Below are 22,081 nucleotides of genomic sequence, written 5' to 3' on the forward strand. Positions count from 1 at the left end.
ACCATTGGAGTGCAAAACGCATAGTTCAGGGACCATTTGCGTAGTTCACTATAATAACTAATGAATAATGATTTAGTCAATTTTTATATTAAAATATACAATCCTTAGTATTTAAAGTTATGTACGTGTAGAAGTTCTCAAATATTAATGTACATGTAGTATTAATTTCACTAATCTGTACGTATAGTGTAATATTAATTTAACCTTTTCCAATTTAACTAATATGGCTCAGACCACTAATTAATAACTAAAGAAATATCAATAGAATTAAATTAAGTTATTATTCATATCTTCTTTTCCATGTCGCTTCTTCATTTTTGTCTGTGTATTTTAATTAACTAACAAAAAAATGAAAACAATGAGATAGACATGGTAGAAGGCCGGTGGTTGTGGATGCTATTATTGAGTGAGCCTCTGAGCTGTGTAGCGCCGAACTGCGCCTTTGGCACGGAATTATGGATGCCTAATTGAATTAGTAGTAGAGACACATGAACATGATTAGTAAACAAATTAACAAAAAAGGCTCATAATTATAATTAGAATTAGAATGCGAACATGAATAGTGAAGAAGACTGCCAACTCTTAACTCTGCTTATTTTCACACAAACATCATCTCTCAACTCAAATTCCCCAAAATTCCAGAATCCAATCTCCAACAAGACCCCACAAATTCTCCTCCCACAAATCATCAGAACCTAATGGGACCGTCTCAATCTCTCCTTCTCCTCCTCGCCCTCTCTCTCTCCTCCACGCTCCTCCTCACCTCCTCAACCGACTACTCCGCCCTCGTCTTCAAAGGCTGCGCCGACCAGAACTCCAACGGCCTCTACACCGCCTCCCTCCGCTCTCTCTTCGACGCGCTCATCTCCCAATCCTCCTCCGCCAAGTTCTACAAAACGACGTTGGGCGACGGCACCTCCGCCGCCGTGAGCGGCCTCTTCCAATGCCGAGGCGACATCTCCAGCGGCGACTGCGCCAATTGCGTGAGGAAAGCCCCCAATCTGGCGCAGAAGCTCTGCGGCGGAGCGATCGCGGCGAGAGTCCAGCTCACCGGCTGCTATCTCCGCTATGAGATCTCCGGATTCCGGCAGGTGAGCGGCGTGGAGCTTCTCTACAAGATATGCGGCTCGACCAGGGCGAGCGGGGGCGGGTTCGGAGACCGATTGGATCTGGCGCTGGGGGAGATTGTGAAGGGAGTCGTGAACGGAGGATTCTACGCGGCGGCTTACGAGTCGGTGTATGTGTTAGGTCAGTGTGAAGGAGATCTGAGCGGCGGCGACTGCGTGAGCTGCGTGAAATCCGCGATCGACAAGGCGAAATCGGTGTGCGGAAGCGCGATCTCGGCGCAGATATACCTTCAGACCTGCTACATTAGCTACACCTATTACCCCAACGGCGTCGCCACCAACAACCAGCAGCCGGAATTTTCCTCGTCGGGTGATTTTCCGATCGTCAATTGACTCAATTCCATCTCAATTTTGCAATTGCGTGTCTGTAAATTAATTGAATGCAGGGGCGCAAGGATGGAACAGAGAGAAGATAATTGCAGTTGTGCTTGGCGGAGCAGTAGGCGTGGGGCTGGTTATGGCGTGTTTGTTGTTCACAAAATCGGTTTTCAAGAAAAAGCACCGTAATCACAAATTTGGTGGATGATGTATAAATCAAATTCCCAAATCATCTTGTTAATTTTTTTTATTATTATTGTTAAGGAAAATTTTGGGGAAATTGGGATATCTGAAATACTTAAAGATGGGGGATTACTGTAATTTGTAAAGCTTTTCTTCTCTTTTTTTTTTGATTGAAGAAAAATCAGAGATGACTATTTCAGAAGTAAAGGTAGCATGCATTAGTGTAAAACTAGCTGCTTTATGATAGTGGCATAAAATAATGAATGCATAGAATTTTTGTGTAGTTGCTTTTGTTAAAGGGTCTAAAATTGGTTTTGCATAGTTAGTTACAACTTTTTGGTAAAACTATATGGTTAAGTCTCCATCTCTTTATCCGCAACTAGGCAATTATTTTCTTTCGTTTATTAGTGGAAATATGCATAAAAAGAGCCATATTTATAAGTGTGCAAGTCATATATCCGCCACGTAAAAGTATTGGTTGTACACTACTTTGAATAGTTTTAATAAAATATTCAAAATATTGATGGTTGTATCAAAAATGTCATGGCTACCATAATTATGTAAATTTATTATTATTATTATTATTATTATTATTATTATTATTATTATTATTATTATTATTATTATTATTATTATTATTTCAATCAATCTCACGAATAGAAGTATCTAATTCACGTCTAATAATTAATCACGTCTAATAATTAATCCTCATTTCTTTCTGAAGTTTTTACAAGAAATAAAGTAGTAACATAGTACAATGAGGTGTTGTACTATGAAGAGTGATGCTAGTAAGAGGAGGTGTTGTTAGTGCAATGAAGAGTGAATAAAGTAAGAGGAGGAATGAGGTAGAGAGGAAAAAAAAATAAGAGCGTAAATGCTAAAAAAATAGAAATTAACCTTGGGACGTCCTAAAAACGAATACGAACCAGTTAGCAGGGAGTACAACTACAAAATATTTTAGCTATAAGCTCTCAAACTAAGATGAAGTAGCTGGCATGTTATTTTAGATCTCTATCTGATCTCATTTGTTTTCATCACAAAGATATGATTTGTAGGACAATTTCTTATTAGTTGGGTTGATCAATGACACATTGTCAATGATCTTCAAAATAATCACATTTAGATGAGTCCACATCACAACCATGCCAATTCAATCTAGGCAAGAGTTAAAAATTGTAAATAAAATTACTCCAATTTATTCACAATTTCCAAAATTGATACAGCAAACCAAATTACAATACACGATCAATAAAGATAAACTACAGAGAGTACTAAGATTATCTTCCAAAATATGACCTGGTGTAACTGTTTATTAGACGGCGATCTCCACGTTGTCGAGGAGCCTGACATTTCCAAACCACACAGCAATACAAAACACTGCAGGGCTCTTGATCTCATCCAGCACTTCCAAACTTTCTTGGTCTACAATCTGTCTTGGTAAAAAGATGAAGTAACATATTCATACTCTCGTAATAATATTTACGCTAAAGTAGAAACAACATATCAATACTTGGAAAGTAGGATGGTCGACTGGTTTAAGTCCGATCGAAAACATGTCTCATTTCAATCAGTCAATAGACCACTACATTTGCTAAGGAGAAAATGATTATGGAGACTCAAATTATGAAGTAAATCGAACTCATATGTGCCTAACCTCAGCATAATCAACTTTTCCACCAGCTTCATGTATGGTCTTGATAACTAAATCCTTCAATTCTCTGCAAACTACTTGGCCCTTCTGTGCAGCAGTTCTAGCATGGAACAGAGACTCACTAATTGATGTTGCCTGTAGAAAATAAAATTTGGCTTAATGTCACTTGTGGTCCTTGCCTTCTTTTCACCTGACATGGCCTTCAAAGTTTCTGTCAATTCATTCTAATCTACAATTAAGCATTTTGTTGTTCAAGATCCACCTGAAGATTCAGTTCCATTGACCATGTTTGTGAAGCAGAATCCCAGTAACTAATCAACTAGTACTTGACAAAGTTCAGATTAGGGTAGTCCACAATTACTTTGCAACTTTGTGTGCATGTTCAGATTCTAGCAAGAATCGAAAAAAGGGTGAAAGAAAGTGAGTTTATCTTCTTGTTCATTGGTGAAATCACAACTAGACTAATAATGTCTACTTAACCAATATCTCATAAAAAGAGATAAGAACGTCTAACAATAAAGTATACCTTCTTCCTCTGTTCTGGTGAAAGGTGCACATTCCGTGAACTCTTTGCAAGGCCATCAGGGTCACGCAATAGCTCTGCGCCAATAATTTTAATGCCAAAATCAAGATCTCGTACCTGAAACAGAGCATTTATTGAAGTAATTAGCAGATAATTTATCTCAACAAATTTAGACAAGAGAGGGCAAAAAACAAAAATTTTGCAAACATTAGAACCAAATGCATCTAAAAGTTAACACACCGAGAATTTAGCTGAATAAGATGAAACTAATAACGATGAAATCAAAAGGATTCACAAGTTAAGAATTGTAAATCCAAATGCAGAGAAAAAAGAAGCATTCTCACCATCCTTTCTATAATCCTCCATTGCTGATAGTCCTTCTTCCCAAATACAGCCACATCAGGTTCAACTAAATTGAACAACTTGGTTACAATAGTGGCAACTCCTTTAAAGAAAACAGGTCTACTACTCCCACACAACCCCTTCTCCAATTTTTGAACTCGGACCCATGTCTCGTGACCCTGTCCACTGTTTTCCACGCAAGACACCACCTTTCCCTCTTCTAGGCCATTGCTCCTTGCATTCACAACACCATCATATTTTCCATAATCGTACAAATCTTTTGGGTGGAAAACAACATCGACACCACCAGCTTTGTTCTTCAATTTGTTAATATCGCCAATAAAATCTAAAGGGTAAGTGGAGAGGTCCTCATTGGGGGAGAATTGCCCTGGATTTACATAGATTGAGACAACAGTGAGGTCTGAGTGTTGCTTGCATTCTTGGACGAGAGAAAGATGGCCTTCATGGAGATAACCCATAGTGGGGACAAAGCCAACAATCTTGCCTTGGGCCCTCGCGGACCTTGACCATCGTCTCATATCATCTTTGTCTGTTATTATCAATGGCTCTTTATTTTCCATGCCGTCAGCTTTTATTAATCCTAAGAATCAATAGAAGTTTCGATTTGGTGAGCAGTAACATAGATGATGATGAATCTAAACATGCTGAGCTGATCAGTAATTTTCTTGTTATTTAAGCACATGAATAAATAAAAGCATGTAAGTGCAAAATATGAATACGGAGATGCTGGAATTCTAGTCACACCTACAACTAGTTTCAAGCACTGATTTCAATTCTGAAACTCAAGCCTCCACCGACTAGTAGACTCCGAACCGCCGGATTTCACCGCCGTTTGAGGTAATTTGCAAAACGCAATTGAAGGTAGCAGGCTAGCCACTTCTTCGGTTCAATTTGTCACCACCACCACCAATTTGAGAGGCAGTGGCCTTCTAGTGAAAGTGCAACATGGAAGGTTTTATCTGACGTTTAGGGTTTAGTATGGTTGTGTTCTAAAATTATTAGGTTAGGCTAAAGCTGAAACATACTTTACAGCTAAACATTGTTAAGGTTCCGAAAATAAAACCTGAGAAAAATTTTGGAAAAGAAACTAGAATGGTGGAAAATGGTTGAGGATTTCTTGGTTCTTGCGTTTGATTGTATTTCTAAATTATCCCCGACACCACCCCTAACATTTTTTTATGCTATTTGCAAATTTCACTAAATCCGTCTTCCCACTCTATCCTATTGGTAACTGTTAAAATTAGTATACTTGGCCGAGTGGATTTACGGCCGAGTGACATCCACTTTTTGCTTACAAAGACTTATACTCGGCAGAAAGGATGCAAAAATTCCACTTGGCCAAGTGACCTCCACCCAGAGACTCCAACTTAGCCGAGTTATTTATGGCCGAAATGCCACTCGGCCAAGTGACATCCACTTCTTGATTCCATAGACTTCTACTTGTCAGAGTGGATTTTGGGCAGAAATTCCACAGAGCAGAGTGACAGTTATTTCCAACGGGATTGTTAGTTTTATGCCCACTTTTGGAGCAGTTTTGGTCATTATTCCAGGTAATACACCATACTTGATAACCAAAAAAATGAATAAATCAATTAAGCGGTGTCACATCGGAAAATGGGTATTACGATAGGTATACTCTTTAGAAAGTCTAAGGTATTTATCTCGACTTAAACATATATGTAAATTACAACTAAAAAATAAAAGAATTTCACCAAAACATATCTTACTTAGCTAGCATACCTTTACTTTTTTCTCTCAACTTGTAGCGCTTTTAAATTCACTACATTACATTATCTTTAAATAATAAATTGCTTATGCTATCCTCTATGCTTGAATTTCAGATTAAAATGGATGAATTACAACTCATGTGAAATGAATGAATAGGACCGAGTACTTGCCTTGGTGAGTTTGTTCTAATTGCTTGAATTGGGCATTAATTCAGTCTCTAACCTATGAATCGTATATTAATTGAAAATAAAAGTAGAACTTTGGAGATGAATCAGGGTTGGTCTAAAACCTTGGGAGCAAACAGAGAACTTAGTTCTGTGTATTTAATTATGTATGGAATTACGCTAATTGATAGGTTTAAATATGATTTTGGTTAGAACTTCATAAAAAGAAAGTAGAATTTGAAGCTTATGTTATGAGATTGTAAGAACTATGGAGAAGATTATTATTGATCTAAATTTTGGAAGAGTGTCCTGAGTTAGGAAAAAGAGGGAAATCAACATTTGCTAGGTCCATAATATACACAAATATAGTCTTGTTGTTGAGCATGAAGTGTTTGAGGGAATTACTCAATAACGCGCGAATATGAAGTAACTTATACTTAGTATTGTTCTTGCCCTACTGCACTTGTCAGATTCGGCAACCCCAGAGTGGTGGGAATCCTATTATAAAATTTTCTTTAGATATTATCATGTCATAGGAAGTCCCCTTCACAATTTCAACTCTTTCATCAATGTTTGAGTATTTTTTAAAATTCCTGCAAAGCAGTCACCAGCTTTGTCACAAACTGACAAGCTGTTATAAAACAGTCATAACCCCCTAATCCCTTGGAGTTTTTGGGAATACCGTTCTTTTTGTAAATTAAACTAGACATCAAGAGGTTTCTTGTGGTATAGGGCTTGACTCTGTGATGCTAGTTGCTACGAGCAAAAGCAATTTATTATTTAAAGATAGTGTAATGTAGTGAATTTAAAAGCGTTACAAGTTGGAGATAAAAAAAGTAAAGGCATGCTAGCTAAGTAAGATATGTTTTGGTGAAATTCTTTTATTGTTTAGTTCTAATTTACATATATGTTTAAGTCAGAGATAAATACCTTAGACTTTCTAAAGAGTATACCTATCGTAAAGAGTATACCTATCGTAATACCCCTTTTCCGATGCGACACCGCTTAATTGATTTATTCATTTTTTGGTTATCAAGTATGGTGTATTACCTGGAATAATGACCAAAACTGCTCCAAAAGTGGACATAAAACTAACAATCCCGTTGAAAATAACTGTCACTCGGCTCAGTGAAATTTCTGCCCAAAATCCACTCGGACAAGTAGAAGTCTTTGGAATCAAGAAGTGGATGTCACCAGTGTTGTCCGGGTCGCCCGGGTCGCCTGGGTTGAGACCATCACCGCCCCAACATTGGTGGGTTGATCGAGATACAGGGTCGCCGTTGGGTCGCCTAGGTCGAGTGGGTCGCCCTAAACACATGCTATCTCTGATTTTCTCAAATCTCTCACATGTTTTCTGACTCTCTCAATCACGATTCTCTGTATATATGCATGCACCACATCAAACTTTTCAAACCTACTTTCTACACTTTAGAATTCGGCCTCTTCACTCCTAAACAAATAAACAATTCAAAGATCTTTTGCTGCCACCCTTCATATATTTCTTTGTTTTGATATTTTCAGACAATGGTTTCAATTATTTATTGTGTTATGACTTATGAACTGTTTTGATATTTTGATCATTTCTATTTTCCACTTTATCTCTATTCACATGAATTGCGTCTACATTTATATTATTTGATATATTATAAACATTAGAGCAATATTTTTATTTTATTTAATATTAAAAGGCAAAAAAATTAGCCTAGATTTGTGGGTCTCTCGACCCCGTCGACCCGCGACCCAAATTTTCACCTCATCGACCCGGTGCGCCCCGCGACCCTAACAACACTGGACGTCACTTGGCCGAGTGGCATTTCGGCCATAAATAACTCGGCTAAGTTGGAGTCTCTGGGTGGAGGTCACTTGGCCAAGTGGAATTTTGGCATCCTTTCTGCCGAGTATAAGTCTTTGTAAGCAAAAAGTGGATGTCACTCGGCCGAGTGACATTACGGCCGTAAATCCACTCAGCCAAGTATACTAATTTTAACAGTTACCAATAGGATAGAGTGGGAAGACGGATTTAGTGAAATTTGCAAATAGCATAAAAAAATGTTAGGGGTGGTGTCGGGGATAATTTAGAAATACAATCAAAAGATCAGGGGCAAAATAGTCAAAAGAACTCGTATTCATTTGTATTTTCCTATGTTTGAAAAAAGAATATATATTAGGGCCAGACTCAGCTACATAGAGGAATCAAACGCAAGAACCAAGAAATCCTCAACCATTTTCCACCTGTTCTAGTTTCTTTATTTTTCTCAGGTTTTATTTTCGGAGCCTTAACAATGTTTAGCTGTAAAGTATGTTTCAGCTTCAGCCTACATTTTAGCCTAACCTAATAATTTTAGAACACAACCATACTAAACCCTAAACATCAGATAAAACCTTCCATGTTGCACTTTCACCAGTAGAAGATTAATTATTCAATTACAGCCGGACCTCAATTAACGATTGCATATATATCAAATTGGTGTGCAGAGGAAGACTAATTGAAGCAAATTATAGTAATTACATGAACAATAGGTCACACGAAGACTAATTCAAGTAGAGAGGAAGTGTAATTGAAGTACATGCGATTCCGATGAAGTGGAATATGAGGAAAACGAATCGACACATAAATTTCCATATAAGTGCATGGCGCCATAGGTGAGGGGGTAACGGAATTTCACCATACAAATTTCCCAAAATCGTCAATTATCCACATCAAGTGAACCATGAATATGAGTAAAACGAGCTCACCTGAATCGACACCAATTCAACTGGGGCTTCCAAATTCGTGCGTATTTTGGAGTCAATTTGAATCGGGAGCGAATTGGAGTCAAGCTATCACCAAGCATTGAAACATAGTAAACAGTCAAGAAAACATCAATATTTGAAGAATCACAGATTTTTTAGTGCAAATTGTTAACCAGATCTTTGTAGGTAGCTTATCATATGAGCAAAAAAATGTTTTAAAAATGAGAGATGTGGAGAATTTTCAATCATGTAAGATTATATTATACATCACTCAATAATAACAAAAAACACAGCAATAAATTCATGGGAAGAAATGGGTTACAAGAATCTTGCATGACCACAAAATCCTCATTTTTACTGAAAGAGAAAGCTGGGTGAAACCAATGCACAAAATTAAGCCAACAAGGAGCATTAATCGCAGAGTTCATTCAGAATCACTAAAGAAAAACCATAAATTCTTTTCCTTGAAAAATTTCCACAGCAAACAGAATCGATAGTCTCTTAAATTCAGCTTTAATCAATAAAGAAGAGATCCTCACAACTAGCTGACCCACAACATCAAAACACACAAGCAGAAAAGAACAAGAATCTGAGAAAGTTTCTACGTTTGTTCTTTGCACAAAACATTAGTGTGTAATTTCAATCAACATCTAAATCACGAAGGGAAGTAGAAGATTAATTTTTGAATTACAGTCGGACCTCAATTAACGATTGCATATATATAAAATTGGTGTGCAGAGGACGACTAATTGAAGCAAATTACAGTGATTGCATGAACAACAGGTCACACGAAGACTAATTCAAGTAGAGAGGAAGTGTAATTGAAGTACATGCGATTCCGATGAAGTGGAATATGAGGAAAACGAATCGATACATAAATTTCCATATAAGTGCATGACACCATCGGTGAGGGGTAACGGAATTTCACCATACAAATTTCCCAAAATCGTCAATTATCCACATCAAGTGAACCATGAATATGAGTAAAACGAGCTCACCTGAATCGACACCAATTCAACTGGAGCTTCCAAATTCGTGCGTATTTTGGAGTCAATTTGAATCGGGAGCGAATTGGTAACACCCAAATAAATAGAAGCAAAATTGGTCCTCGGTGAAGAACTCTACGCCATCGACATACCCGGATCGGAATTCGTTTACAACGGCGGGAGCAACTCGTATTGAGGCCTCGAGAAGCTGTCGTTGTGTGAAATCAGTTGAGAGGGTAAAATGGGTGAAGAATTTGTTTTCAAGGTTTCAGAGAAAAGGGAGAAGCTTATACCACCAATTTTCAACGATAGTGTTTTGCTAGGAACGCCGATTGTAATCTCAACTCTTGTGAAACCCTGCGAATTTGTACAGGGTCACCCGATTATTTTCAGATCTACCAAACGGGAGAGAAGGAAGGAGAACAGTGTGAGAACAATGTTTTATGCGCCATTTTCTTACTCTATACCGCTTACCATTCAAGCCCTAAATGTTGAGTAGACTTATTCCACACTTATTTTTAATAAAACTAATATATATATATATATATATATATATATAGGGTAGTGATCAAGATATAACTAATCTTAAGTGTATAACTAGAGAACAAATCTCAGCCACACATCTTAATGGAACAAATATTATTAATTTTAATAAAATAAAATATGCTGAGGGTATTTTTAGAAATTACTTTCTGAATTAAAACATGCGATCAAATTACGCTAAATCTTCCAAATCTGCGATCCTTTCTTCTTCCAAATCGTAATTCTGAGCTGGGGGTGGCGCCGGAGAGGATACTGGCGGCGGTGGGGGAGCTGGCAAAGGCGATCGGGGCGGAGGGGCTGTTGGCGGATTCAATCGTCGCGCCAATGCTGAAAAAACCCCAAATCAAAACCTACCTCTACGTCGGACTCACCGGAATCAGCGTCGGCGGGTAAGGAGACGCAACGATGAGCTGCCGTAGAAGAGAAGCGGAGTTTCGGAACAAGAGCGGGGCGCGGTGGCTGTAGGCTCTAAGATTCGTCTTCGATATAGTTAGTTTCCGTCTACGTTTAATGTTACTGATGTATCTTGTGATTTTACTACACTCTTGTTTATAAAACATCACTCTTGTTCTGATTTTACTTCACTCTTGTTCACAAAACACATCACTCTTGTTCTGATTTCACTTCACTCTTGTTCACAAAACACATCACTCTTGTTCTGATTTCACTTCACTCTTGTTCTGATTTCACTTCACTCTTGTTCACAAAACACATCACTCTTGTTCTGATTTCACTTCACTCTTGTTCACAAAACACATCACTCTTGTTCTGATTTCACTTCACTCTTGTTCACAAAACACATCACTCTTGTTCTGATTTCACTTCACTCTTGTTCTGATTTTACTTCACTCTTGTTCACAAAACACATCACTCTTGTTCTGATTTTACTTCACTCTTGTTTACAAAACATCACTCTTGTTCTGATTTTACTTCACTCTTGTTCACAAAACACATCACTCTTGTTCTGATTTTACTTCACTCTTGTTCACAAAACACATCACTCTTGTTCTGATTTTACTTCACTCTTGTTCACAAAACACATCACTCTTATTATGATTTTACTTCACTCTTGTTCACAAAACACATCACTTTTATTGTGATTTTACTTCACTCTTGTTTACAAGACATCACTCTTGTTCTGATTTTACTTCACTCTTGTTCACAAAACACATCACTCTTGTTCTGATTTCACTTCACTCTTGTTCACAAAACACATCACTCTTGTTCTGATTTCACTTCACTCTTGTTCTGATTTTACTTCACTCTTGTTCACAAAACACATCACTCTTGTTCTGATTTTACTTCACTCTTGTTTACAAAACACATCACTCTTAGCATGATTTTACTTCACTCTTCACTCTTAGCATTTTTGGGACAATTCAACATTGATATTATAATTAGACCAGAGCAAGAAGAAACAGAAAGGGGCTACATCTGAAATGCATAGCTAAAATCTCACAAAATTCAAATACTACACTACATCCCATCATAAAAATTGCAACGATAGCTTATCACCTAATGTTAATTCCCTAATTAAAGGAAATCAAAACTAAGAAAAACAGAAGATAAATTGGGAAATGCAGGCTAAATTATATCATAGATCTGTGTGTTCCCGCTCGGGGTCAGATGCCACGATCATGTGCGACAAGATGTCGTAGAGCGGCCCGCCCTTGGCCATCGCCTCCTTCTTCTCCTTGATCACCGCGATGAGCTCCTTCCGGAGCGCCGCCGCCGCCTTGTTGACGGTGGTGGTGTTGTTGGCCGCTGGAAGAGTGATGATTGGAGACACCGATGCAGATTCCTTCGTCGGGGAAAGAGAGTCACTTGAATCGCGAAAATATTGATAATTTCCAATCGAATTCCTCTTCAATCGGACGAATCGGCGGTAGGAGAGCTGAGAACTATTTTGCAGAAGAAGCAAGAGGAGGAGAAGAGAAGAATGCGGTTTCTTTTTCAAATGCCAATGATGTAATCTAATTTTGGATGTGCAATGACCATTATACCCCCGCCTTATTATTGTGGAGTAAATTTGTGATTGAGGGAACTAATATCTCATTAAATTCAAAAATTAATACTAGCCCTTGATTTTTTTGATCTTGTGGCTATTATTTGTTCTCTAGTTATATGGTTAAGAGGTGTTTGCCATAGATCATGACCCTATATATATATATATATATATATAGGGGAGCACTATTCTCCTTTTCCACTCTAAGATCCTTTTCTCTTCTTAATAATAACCGTTAGATCCTTCCAATCAACGGACCACGTTAATCCTTATTAATTATTTCCGCGTTGCATTATAGCTCCTTTCGTGGTGCATTACGGGGGTAATATAGTAAACTTGATAAATTGGAACCGCCATTTTTTTGGGAATTGCGAATGTCACGCCATTTGCAATCTTCCACTCTTCAGTTTTCTCCTATTTACTCCAGGCGACTCCTCGACTCCCCCACTCCTTCCCCTCTCTAAACCCTAATTACATCCGCCAAATTTCGATTTCCACAGCCTCCGCCACCGATTTGCGTCGATTCCACTCCACCGCGGCTACAGCTGCCACAAAATCGACCGGCGTTGACGTGTTTGCACGCCATATTCAACAAATCTCGCAGGTATGTAAAGGGAAAACATTCAACTGAGCGTATGCCTAGGCTTTAGGATATCGGAATTACCTAGGTAATCGTTTAGGGTTGTCTCTGATTATGATTGCTCGACATTGTGTTGGGTTTACCACGTCTCGATTCAGGTATCTTATTTCTTTCGGTTTATTCCAGATCAAATATGCCAAAAAGAGGTCGTCCGCGCTCGCAAGCATCACAGGAAGCAGGTAAATTGCACTCGTTGGTTGTGCTTTTCAGTATTATTTTTGTTGAGGATTGCTACTTGCATGTTTCTTTGATGCTCACAATACAGTGTAAAAATGTCTTACTGGACCATTTTAGGTAATTGTTTTGAGGTCAATTGGTTCGAAATAATCTTGTATGTGCTTTCACATTTTATGAATATGAATAGCCTTATTTAGATGTCTAGTTTCATTACTTGCTGTAAAACTAGCATTTTAGGGGTATTTTAATGTGCAGTGCTCAAGAGTATATACAGTTATTGTTTGTTCGGATTAGTGCATTATGTATATGTTTGGAGATTCATTGAGGGTTTTGAATTGTGCATTATGTAGAGTATAGGTAGTGTGCTGCAGAATGCATTATGTAAGAATTCCGTGTGCATTTTTTTGGCCAGACAGTGCATTATAGGTAGGTTTGTATTCATTATTTGTTCATTTTGGGTAGGCCAGACGATACACCTCCACAATGTTCATTATTTTCTTTATCTTCTGCATTATGGGTAGGTTTGTATTCATTATTTGTTCCTTATGCATCATGATGTACTCTTATTTAATATGTAGTGCATTATCTAAAAGAATAATAGCATACCTGGCAGTATATGATGCATTTTAGAGGTGGGTGCAGTGTATTGTGTGTTATGCAATGTATTTTGAAGACTTATAGTTATATGCATTATTGAACTTAGCCTGTGCATTATTTACCAAGATGTATGCATTATTGTATTAATATTAAGCATTATTGTATTTATATTAAGCATTATGTATGTGTTTGGAGATTAGTGCATTATTTAAGTGCTTGGAGATTCATTGTGTGTGTTACATTGTGCATAATGTAGTATAGTGTGCTCCAGAATACAATATGTAAGAATTCAGTGTGCATTTTTTATGCCAGACAGTGCATTATGTATTATTATGTATGCATTATGTTGCTTTTAACATTGGTCATTGGTTGTATTGGTTTGTTGCCACAGATTTTTACAGAGGAATCTGATTGATGATTTGATATAAATTGATTAAACGTGCATCAACAGTGTTCATTTTTTTCTTTATCTTCTACATTATGGGTGGGGTTTTATTCATTATTTGTTCATAGTGCATCAAGTTTGTGTGTTATACAATTTATTTTTAAGACATATAGTTATATGCATTATTGAACTTAGCATGTGCATTATATACAAAGATCTATGCATTATAGTATTAATATTCAGCATTGCTATTGTATTAGCCATGGTGGTTAAGAAAAACACTTAAGTCATTTCTTTTGTGTTAATGCACTGTGTTTGCTATAGGTAGGGTTTTATTCATTCATTATTCAGATGGTGTTGTTTTACTAGCTATAAAGTGCATTATGTAAATTAAAATTGCATATGTTGAAGTATATGGTGCATTTTATAGGTGTATGTAGTGTATCCCGTGTGTTATACACACTGGCTTCAAGAAAAAGTTTAGGGTGCATTATTGAACTTAAATTATGCATTATGTACCATCATGTATGCATTATAGTTGGCATATTAAGCATTAGTAATGGTAATTGTTGTGGTTGTTAAGAAACATACTTAAGTCATTATTTGTTATGACTTAAGCATAATATGTTGTTAAATATGCAGTACTCAGTCTATATAATCTGTTCATGATGTGTTGTTTGTGCCATTTCAGATAAGCTGCTTAGAGTAGACATAGAAGATGCAGTAGATGACATTATTCCAGTTGCGCTTGCAACAAAACTCAGACAAAGATTAGCCGAGATAGCTCCTGGGACTTCTGGTTGTCAGGATGAGCCTAGACCAATTACAGGGTGAAAACATGATCGACTCTACTCCCGTCGAACTCCGTCCGAATTCATAGACTGCCTGAAACGGCTGAATCCCCGACAAAAAAAGGCTGTCACTGATATAGGATTTGGGGCGGTCCTTGATTTTGACGTTAAGGAAATCCCGCCGTATCTTACTTATTGGGTTCTGAGCGCCTTAAATCTGCCCCGCTGCCAAATTCAACTCACCGGCGGTGAACACCTTACTTTAGACGAGGAGGATGTGCACCTCACGTTGGGGTTCCCTCGAGGGCCAAAATTGATATCAAGGCCGGAGGATAAGCAGTCAAACTTCGGCTTCAACGACCAAGTGGCAGAGAGATGCCAGAAGGGTCGCTTTAAAATGACACCAAAAGACATTGCACATCTTATGATGGCCGAGGTTGATGGTGGAGACGACTTCAAGAAGCTGTTCATGTTCCTCCTTGAAAATGCGTTGATGGAAACTCCTAGTGATGGCCACTGCAAGCCGAAGATTCTCCATTTCATCGACCATGTTGCTGATATCAACAATCTGAATTGGTGTGGCTACGTGTTGTCTGTCCTGGAGGCCACACACCCGAGCTGGTCTAGCGGACAATCTGTGGTTTATCTATACAGTGCATTATGTATACAAACAAAGACATTATTTACAATATATTATGCATCATGAGAGTTCTACTGATTATACGCGTAAGTTGGTTTTCTGTTTTTATGCGTACTTTTGAATTTGGTACATTACTTTAGTGAAGCATCACCGTCCACATCAGCCAAATAAAATTTGAAATTACTTGAAGGATCCTTAATGTATTCCATGTTATGGAAAATAACACAGTATATAATGCACGGTGTAACACAAATAATGCACTTATTCAGACATGTATTATGTGCAGTACGTTTGTTTATGTAGTGCATTACAATTACTTATTACACCATTATTTACAATATATTATGCATTATGAGAGTTATGATGTTTATATGCGTAAGTTGTTTTGTGAAGTCCTTTACAATCGTGTAATTGTTTAGTGTCTTACATACTTTTGTATTTGGTATATTACATTTTTCCTGTTTATATGTGCATTACTTAACTAAAATTGTGCATTATTCATCAACAAATGGTCATTATTTTGCATGCAGTAGGAAACACAAGTATCCATGGCATCATTGAGTTACCTACACACATATACTAGCCGTGCAACCACACCGCTTAGATAACTTCCTACGCTTTATAGTGAAATCAGAACGGGCATTCAACTGATCATCTTCATCACCCTTCTTCCTTCCTTCCGGGACATCGTCAACCTTCCTCATAGCTTGTTTGCGCGTATCAAAGCCAACAGCGCGGGCATATACCTCGTAGCAAGCGAAAGCGAAATCCAAGGATTGGAATTTCTGACCTACAACAGGCTTCAGATCAGGAGAACATTCATGTACAAGGACCACTGTACATAATTAAAAGAGGGGTCAGCATAAAAGTACAACTTTGCGATGTAGTAAGCAAACAATTAATGCACAAACATATATAAATTGGAGAAGTACGTATTTTATGTATACATAAAATGTACGCTAAAATTAAACGTTGTTTGTAATGTGTACGTACTATACCCTAGCCCCTACGCGTATTAACCCTTAGGGAAAAACAAGAAACGTGTACCAAAGATCAAAAGTATTTGCCGATAACTAATCCCAAGACAAACGAGACCTACTAGTTGTTCTATCTTAATTGGCACAACATAGACATTGGACATAAGATTTTATGCATTATACAGACAATATAATCCATTACGCATATTCAGTTAGTGCATTATTTGTACGACCATTATTCAGCATACAATGTGCATTGGAGACTTACGTGATGAATTTATAGGTCAAACACGAACTACTCTAACACGTTGTTAGTAATGTGTACGTACTATACACTAGCCCCCGGGCTTATTAAACCCTTAGGGAAAACAAGTAAGGTGCGACAAATATCAAAACAAGGACACAAAAATAAATGCATTACATAGGTATTATGCATTGCTGGTCAAGAAGTATGCATTATATAGGCAGAAATATTCATTATACGTGATCAATTTGTGCATTACATGCATCGTTTTAACCTACTGCTGTAGCTATACCGCGAGCAAAACCTGGAAGAAGTCGTCAAATTCGTCGCTGATTAATTACTCTATCCTGAACATTGCTGTTCTTAAAAAATCACATCGAGCAATCAAATAATCACAGCAAGCGATCATATAATACCATGAAAACGAACTACACGAAATACTTGGTGATTAACTATCTCATAATCAGTCTGCTGCAACTAGAACCCTGACATCCGAACCAAAAAATAAAAAAACCAAATCAGATTACCTTCTTCCATTATTATTGCTCGAAATCGATTGCTACGACACCAATTAGACAAGCTTGAAAGACCAGTATTGATACACGCCAAAATTGAGAAATGTGAAACTTGAAACCTTGCTGCTAGAAATCAAAATACAAAAAAAGTGCGCCTGACTTCAAGCCCTGCTTCTTCACCGTGAGATATGAAAAAAAGAACGTGAATATCTTCAAGGAGGGAATCATGGATTTTCCATAACCGCAACATAATATTTTACCAAATTTGCCCTTTTTAGATATTAAATTGATTATAATTAAATGTGATCTGCGAATTTTAGCATCCATCGGATTGATGTAATTGACGGTATAGATTAAGAAGGAAAAAGGAGGAAATATAGAAAAAGGAAATGAATACATCCCTATATATATATATATATATATATATATATATATATATATAGGTCCATGATCAATTGAGATTTTTTAAGCTAATTGAGAAATGAGATGCAATCTCAGCCACGCATTTTTATTAAATGAGTGGTCCAGATTTTGCCACACAAAAAATATTTTTAAATTAATTTATTCTGAAAGGGTATAATGGTAATTTAAGTTAGAAACAAATGAAACACGTGTGGTTTCCAGCACTCCAATTCCATTCCCAATTTTCCTCCAATTCCATTCCCAAATTTCCTCCATTAAAGCAACGCCTGTACCAAATCTTCAATCAATTAGCCAATGGAAGGCGTTTCCGCCACCGTCTACCGAGGAAGCTCATGAGAAGATTATCCAAAATAGGCGACTCGTCGCAGTAGTGGCTGCTCAGATCGGAGTCGCTGCGGAAGCGCTCCTCATCCGGCGGCGTTCCGGAGGGGCACCTGCCGGTGTATGTCAGGGACGAGATGGAGCGATTCGTGGTGAGCGCGGAGCGATTCCAACGCTTTCTGATTCAATTGATTCGAAAATTAGAACATAGATGATTTCAACGATCTCGGATTCGACGATTCCTCAGCGTATCAATTTTTGAAAAAATGACTAATTCAACGGCGTTTGGTTGAATCTGAAGTTTTTAGGTTGATTTTATCGACTTTGATTCTGTTTTTATGCTTTATTTGTTGATGCCCAGTCGAATTTGTTCCTAATCAGTTTTTTTTGCCTTTTCATCTTTAGCTTCGAGTTCAATTCGTAATCAATACCTAAGGTGTTATCTGATGGATTCTTCATCTTATTCTGAGTCGACGTTGACGAATGGTGAAGGTAATTTGGATTGGTTTTCATTAACATGACTTTTTTGTACTTTGTTGGTGAATTATACTACGTTGACATAAATGCACAGTTGTTGATATTTGAATTGATGTTCTATTGACATAAATGCAAATCTGTTGACATGATGTATGTTACATGTTAAATATTCTATATAGTTATACTCTTTGTTGACATTTTGTTGACATACAAAATAGTTGTATGCAAAATGCACTCTCCCCTGGCTGAAGAGCCCCTGCTGTTGTGTTTGTTGGTGGAGGAAGGTGTTGGTGTGTTGGTGCTGCGTATTTTGAGATTTTGATTCTGGTGTGGGTCAGTTAAGATATGCTAGTTGACATTATGTTCTGGTTTGAATTGATGTTCTGTTGACATAAATGCAAATATGTTGACATGATGTATGTTACCTGTTAAATATTCTATGTAGCTATACTAACATTTTGTTGACATACAAAATAGTTGTATGCAAAATGCACCCTCCCCTGGCTGAAGAACCCCTGCTGTGGTGTTTGTTGGTGGAGTAAGGGGTTATGGGTAGGGTTGAGAGTCCATGATAGGATGTCTGATATGTTGGTGCTGTTTATTTTGAGATTTTGATTCTGGATTCTGGTGTGGGTCAGTTAAGATGTGCTAGTTGACATTATCTGTTTTAGGTTGTTGACATATTTTCCTATTATGTTGTAGGATATGTTATTCCAATTTGCAACGCTGAGTTGAGGCCCTATGAAGGTCAAAAATTTTCTTCACTTGAGGAGGGAATTTCCTTTTATGAAAAGTATGCTCAAGAGGCTTGTTTTGATTGTCGAAGATTTGGAAATAGGTCTAGTGGTGGTGTTATTACTTTTTCAGTATGTTGTTTGCAACAGACAAGGTTTTCATATAGTTGATCCGTTGGATGTTGATGTAAGTATATCTGAGGATGTGAACGTGTCAGATGATGATGAAGTAACTTCAAAGAAGAAACGCAGACGTGGCACAAAAAGGTGTGCATGTGGAGCATGGATCAGTTTCAAGTTTTCTTTCTGATTATGGTGTTAAATATTATCTTGTGCATCAATTCATTGAGGAACACAATCATGCTATGGTTGACAAAGATCATAACCGATTTATGAAAGGAAGTCGCAGTATGAATGATGTTCATCACAAGTTTGTTGAAGATTGCACCAAAGCTAACATCGGTCCTACTTCAACTTTCAACTTATTAAAGGAGTTTTTTGGTGGTTATGATGTTGTTGGGTGTACGTTGAATGATGTTAGGAATGTTCTCGTGATATTAAAGAGAAACTGAAAGAAGTGGATGTTCAAATGATCCTAAATCAGATGCAAGAAAAGAAGAAAATTTGTGAAGGCTTTTTTCACAAATATCAAAGGTATGTGAACTGTTTCCTATAGATATTTCAGTTTATTTGTCATATGTTGCTCAAACAGGACGACGACATTCTCTGTATCTAACAAAAACACTCATGTTTAGTATATTTCAATTTTGTGTTTACATAAACTACATAGGCTGTTGACATGTTACAGATTTAGTGTTCATATAATTTATATAGAATATTGACATGTTATATGTTTGCAGGTTCTAACGAAGATGGCAAGCTACAGATTGGTAACAGGTGTCATGGACGTTACTTTGGTCTATATCAACGCGCTTTTAAGAATAAAAATCATCTGATTGCATTGGATAATTTGCTTGCGGGTATTGGTCCTCAAATTTTTACTGATGACACTACTGGATCTTCATCGGTTGATGAAAATGATTCCATCAAGAACATATATAGTATTGTTGTACCTGAAGAAATAACTGCACATGCTCCAGATGTGGTTAGTACAAAGGGAGGTGCAAGTGACAAGAAAAGCAGGATTAAGTCAAGCATAGAGAAAACAATTGAAAAAGCAAGCAACCTTTATAGGCGTTGTGGAAAGTGTTATAAAGTGACTGATCATAATGCCAGGAGTTGTGGCAGAAAGTAGACATAATTGTTCTTTTTTTAAATAACAGAGTTGTTTTTTAGTTTTAACATATGCTACAAGTTATTGACATTTTCTTATTATTTGTTGATATTTGATTTTGCTCTCTATTGACATTCTATTGTATGATTTTGTTTTTTAATTTTAAGATTTGTTTTCTGAGTTGTACACACTTTATTCAAGTTGTTGACATCTGTGTATAAGTTGTTGACATTTCAATACAAGTTGGAGTCAGGCTTGCCTCTGTGCTCCTCACTGATGAGGGCGTTCAGGCTGCCCCAGTCCTGCCTGGAGGGGTAATTACAATTACAATTCATGTTTTTAAGGTTAATTACAATTAAAAATTATGTCAACTATATATACTAGCCATGTCAACAACTAATATAACTATGTCAACTATGGTGCATATCGTGTCAACGGCACATACATGTCATGTCAACTACGGTACATATCGTGTCAACTACACGTACAAGCCATGTCAACTGTGTTACAAGACATGTCATCTACACGTACAAGCCATGTCAGCAACAATCAGAGTTGTTTTTTAGTTGTTAACATATGCTACAAGTTATTGACATTTTCTTATTAGTTGTTGATATTTAATTTTGCTCTCTATTGACATTCTTTTGTATGATTTTATTTTTTTAATTTTAAGATTTGTTTTTTGAGTTGCACACACTTTATTCAAGCTGTTGACATTTGTGTATAAGATGTTGACATTTCAATACAAGTTGGAGTCAGGCTTGCCTCTGTGCTCCTCGCTGATAAGGGCGTCCAGGCTACCCCAGTCCTGCCTGGAGGGGTAATTACAATTACAATTCATGTTTTTAAGGTTAATTACAATTAAAAATTATGACAACTATCTATACTAGCCAAGTCAGCAACTAATATAACTATGTCAACTATGGTGCATATCGTGTCAACGGCACATACATGTCATGCTAACTACGGTACATATCGTGTCAACTACACGTACAAGCCATGTCAACTACACGTACAACCATGTCAACTGCACATAGAAACTATGTTAACAATTATAAGTCATGTCAATTAGACATACAAGCCATGTCAACGACTATCAGAGTTGTTTTTTAGTGGTTAACATATACTACAAGTTATTGACATTTTCTTATTAGTTGTTGATATTTGATTTTGCTCTCTATTGACATTCTATTGTATGATTTTGTTTTTTTAATTTTAAGATTTGTTTTCTGAGTTGTACACACTTTATTCAAGCTATTGACATTTGTGTATAAGTTGTTGACATTTCAATCAAGTTGTTGAACTGATTAACATTTGATATAACTGCTAAGTTCAAAAGTCTGAATCCACAGTAACAGTTTTAAAACCCATTCAAAAAATAAGTTAACATCAAACATTAATATCACTTTTTGTTTACTTCTTTTTTACTAAACAACTCCGTGTACTTGTTGTTTAGCTCAAGCAATTTGTCCATGTTTGCTTCTATCTAATCATGAGCCAGTTGTAACATCGGCGACCTTTGGTTATTGTAAATTGATGAAATCATCGTGTAGCAATACCTTCCCCTGAGTATGTGGGGAATCTTTACACCACGCGCAGAGA

General features: G+C 37.1%; 2 protein-coding genes across 5 annotated transcripts in view; one reads left to right on the forward strand and one right to left on the reverse strand.

The window, feature by feature from the left end:
* The first annotated feature begins 507 nt into the window (after positions 1–507).
* On the forward strand, positions 508–1,911 carry LOC121766116 (plasmodesmata-located protein 2-like). The gene is made up of 2 exons (XM_042162459.1): positions 508–1,437; positions 1,514–1,911. The coding sequence occupies exons 1-2, from the start codon at positions 699–701 to the stop codon at positions 1,651–1,653; spliced, it is 879 nt and encodes a 292-aa protein (XP_042018393.1). The 5' UTR covers positions 508–698; the 3' UTR covers positions 1,654–1,911.
* Positions 1,912–2,784: 873 nt separating this feature from the next.
* LOC121764565 (pantoate--beta-alanine ligase-like) overlaps positions 2,785–22,081 on the reverse strand; it is a 109,819-nt gene continuing 90,522 nt past the window's right edge. The window contains exons 1-7 of one of the 4 annotated variants that reach the window (XM_042160572.1): positions 10,070–10,257; positions 9,789–9,984; positions 8,794–8,877; positions 4,147–4,745; positions 3,806–3,919; positions 3,283–3,414; positions 2,785–3,057 (exon numbers count right to left, since the gene is read on the reverse strand). In XM_042160572.1, coding sequence (XP_042016506.1) covers positions 2,941–3,057; positions 3,283–3,414; positions 3,806–3,919; positions 4,147–4,725 — 942 coding nt within the window. In that variant the 5' untranslated portion in view covers positions 4,726–4,745; positions 8,794–8,877; positions 9,789–9,984; positions 10,070–10,257 and the 3' untranslated portion in view covers positions 2,785–2,940. Of the gene's footprint in view, positions 3,058–3,282; positions 3,415–3,805; positions 3,920–4,146; positions 4,746–8,793; positions 8,878–9,788; positions 10,260–22,081 lie in introns of those variants that run through there. The other 3 variants (XM_042160571.1, XM_042160573.1, XM_042160574.1) reach the window with 3 other exon arrangements.

The sequence above is a fragment of the Salvia splendens genome, chromosome 14 (genome assembly GCF_004379255.2).
Source record: "Salvia splendens isolate huo1 chromosome 14, SspV2, whole genome shotgun sequence".
In the NCBI taxonomy this organism is placed as follows: domain Eukaryota; kingdom Viridiplantae; phylum Streptophyta; class Magnoliopsida; order Lamiales; family Lamiaceae; genus Salvia; species Salvia splendens.

Bases quoted from the DNA above. Each gene is read 5' to 3' on its own strand.
- LOC121766116 (XM_042162459.1), top strand. From the start codon at position 699: ATGGGACCGTCTCAATCTCTCCTTCTCCTCCTCGCCCTCTCTCTCTCC. The intron at 1,438-1,513 runs GTGATTTTCCGA...AATTGAATGCAG, and splicing joins GCCGGAATTTTCCTCGTCGG to GGGCGCAAGGATGGAACAGA.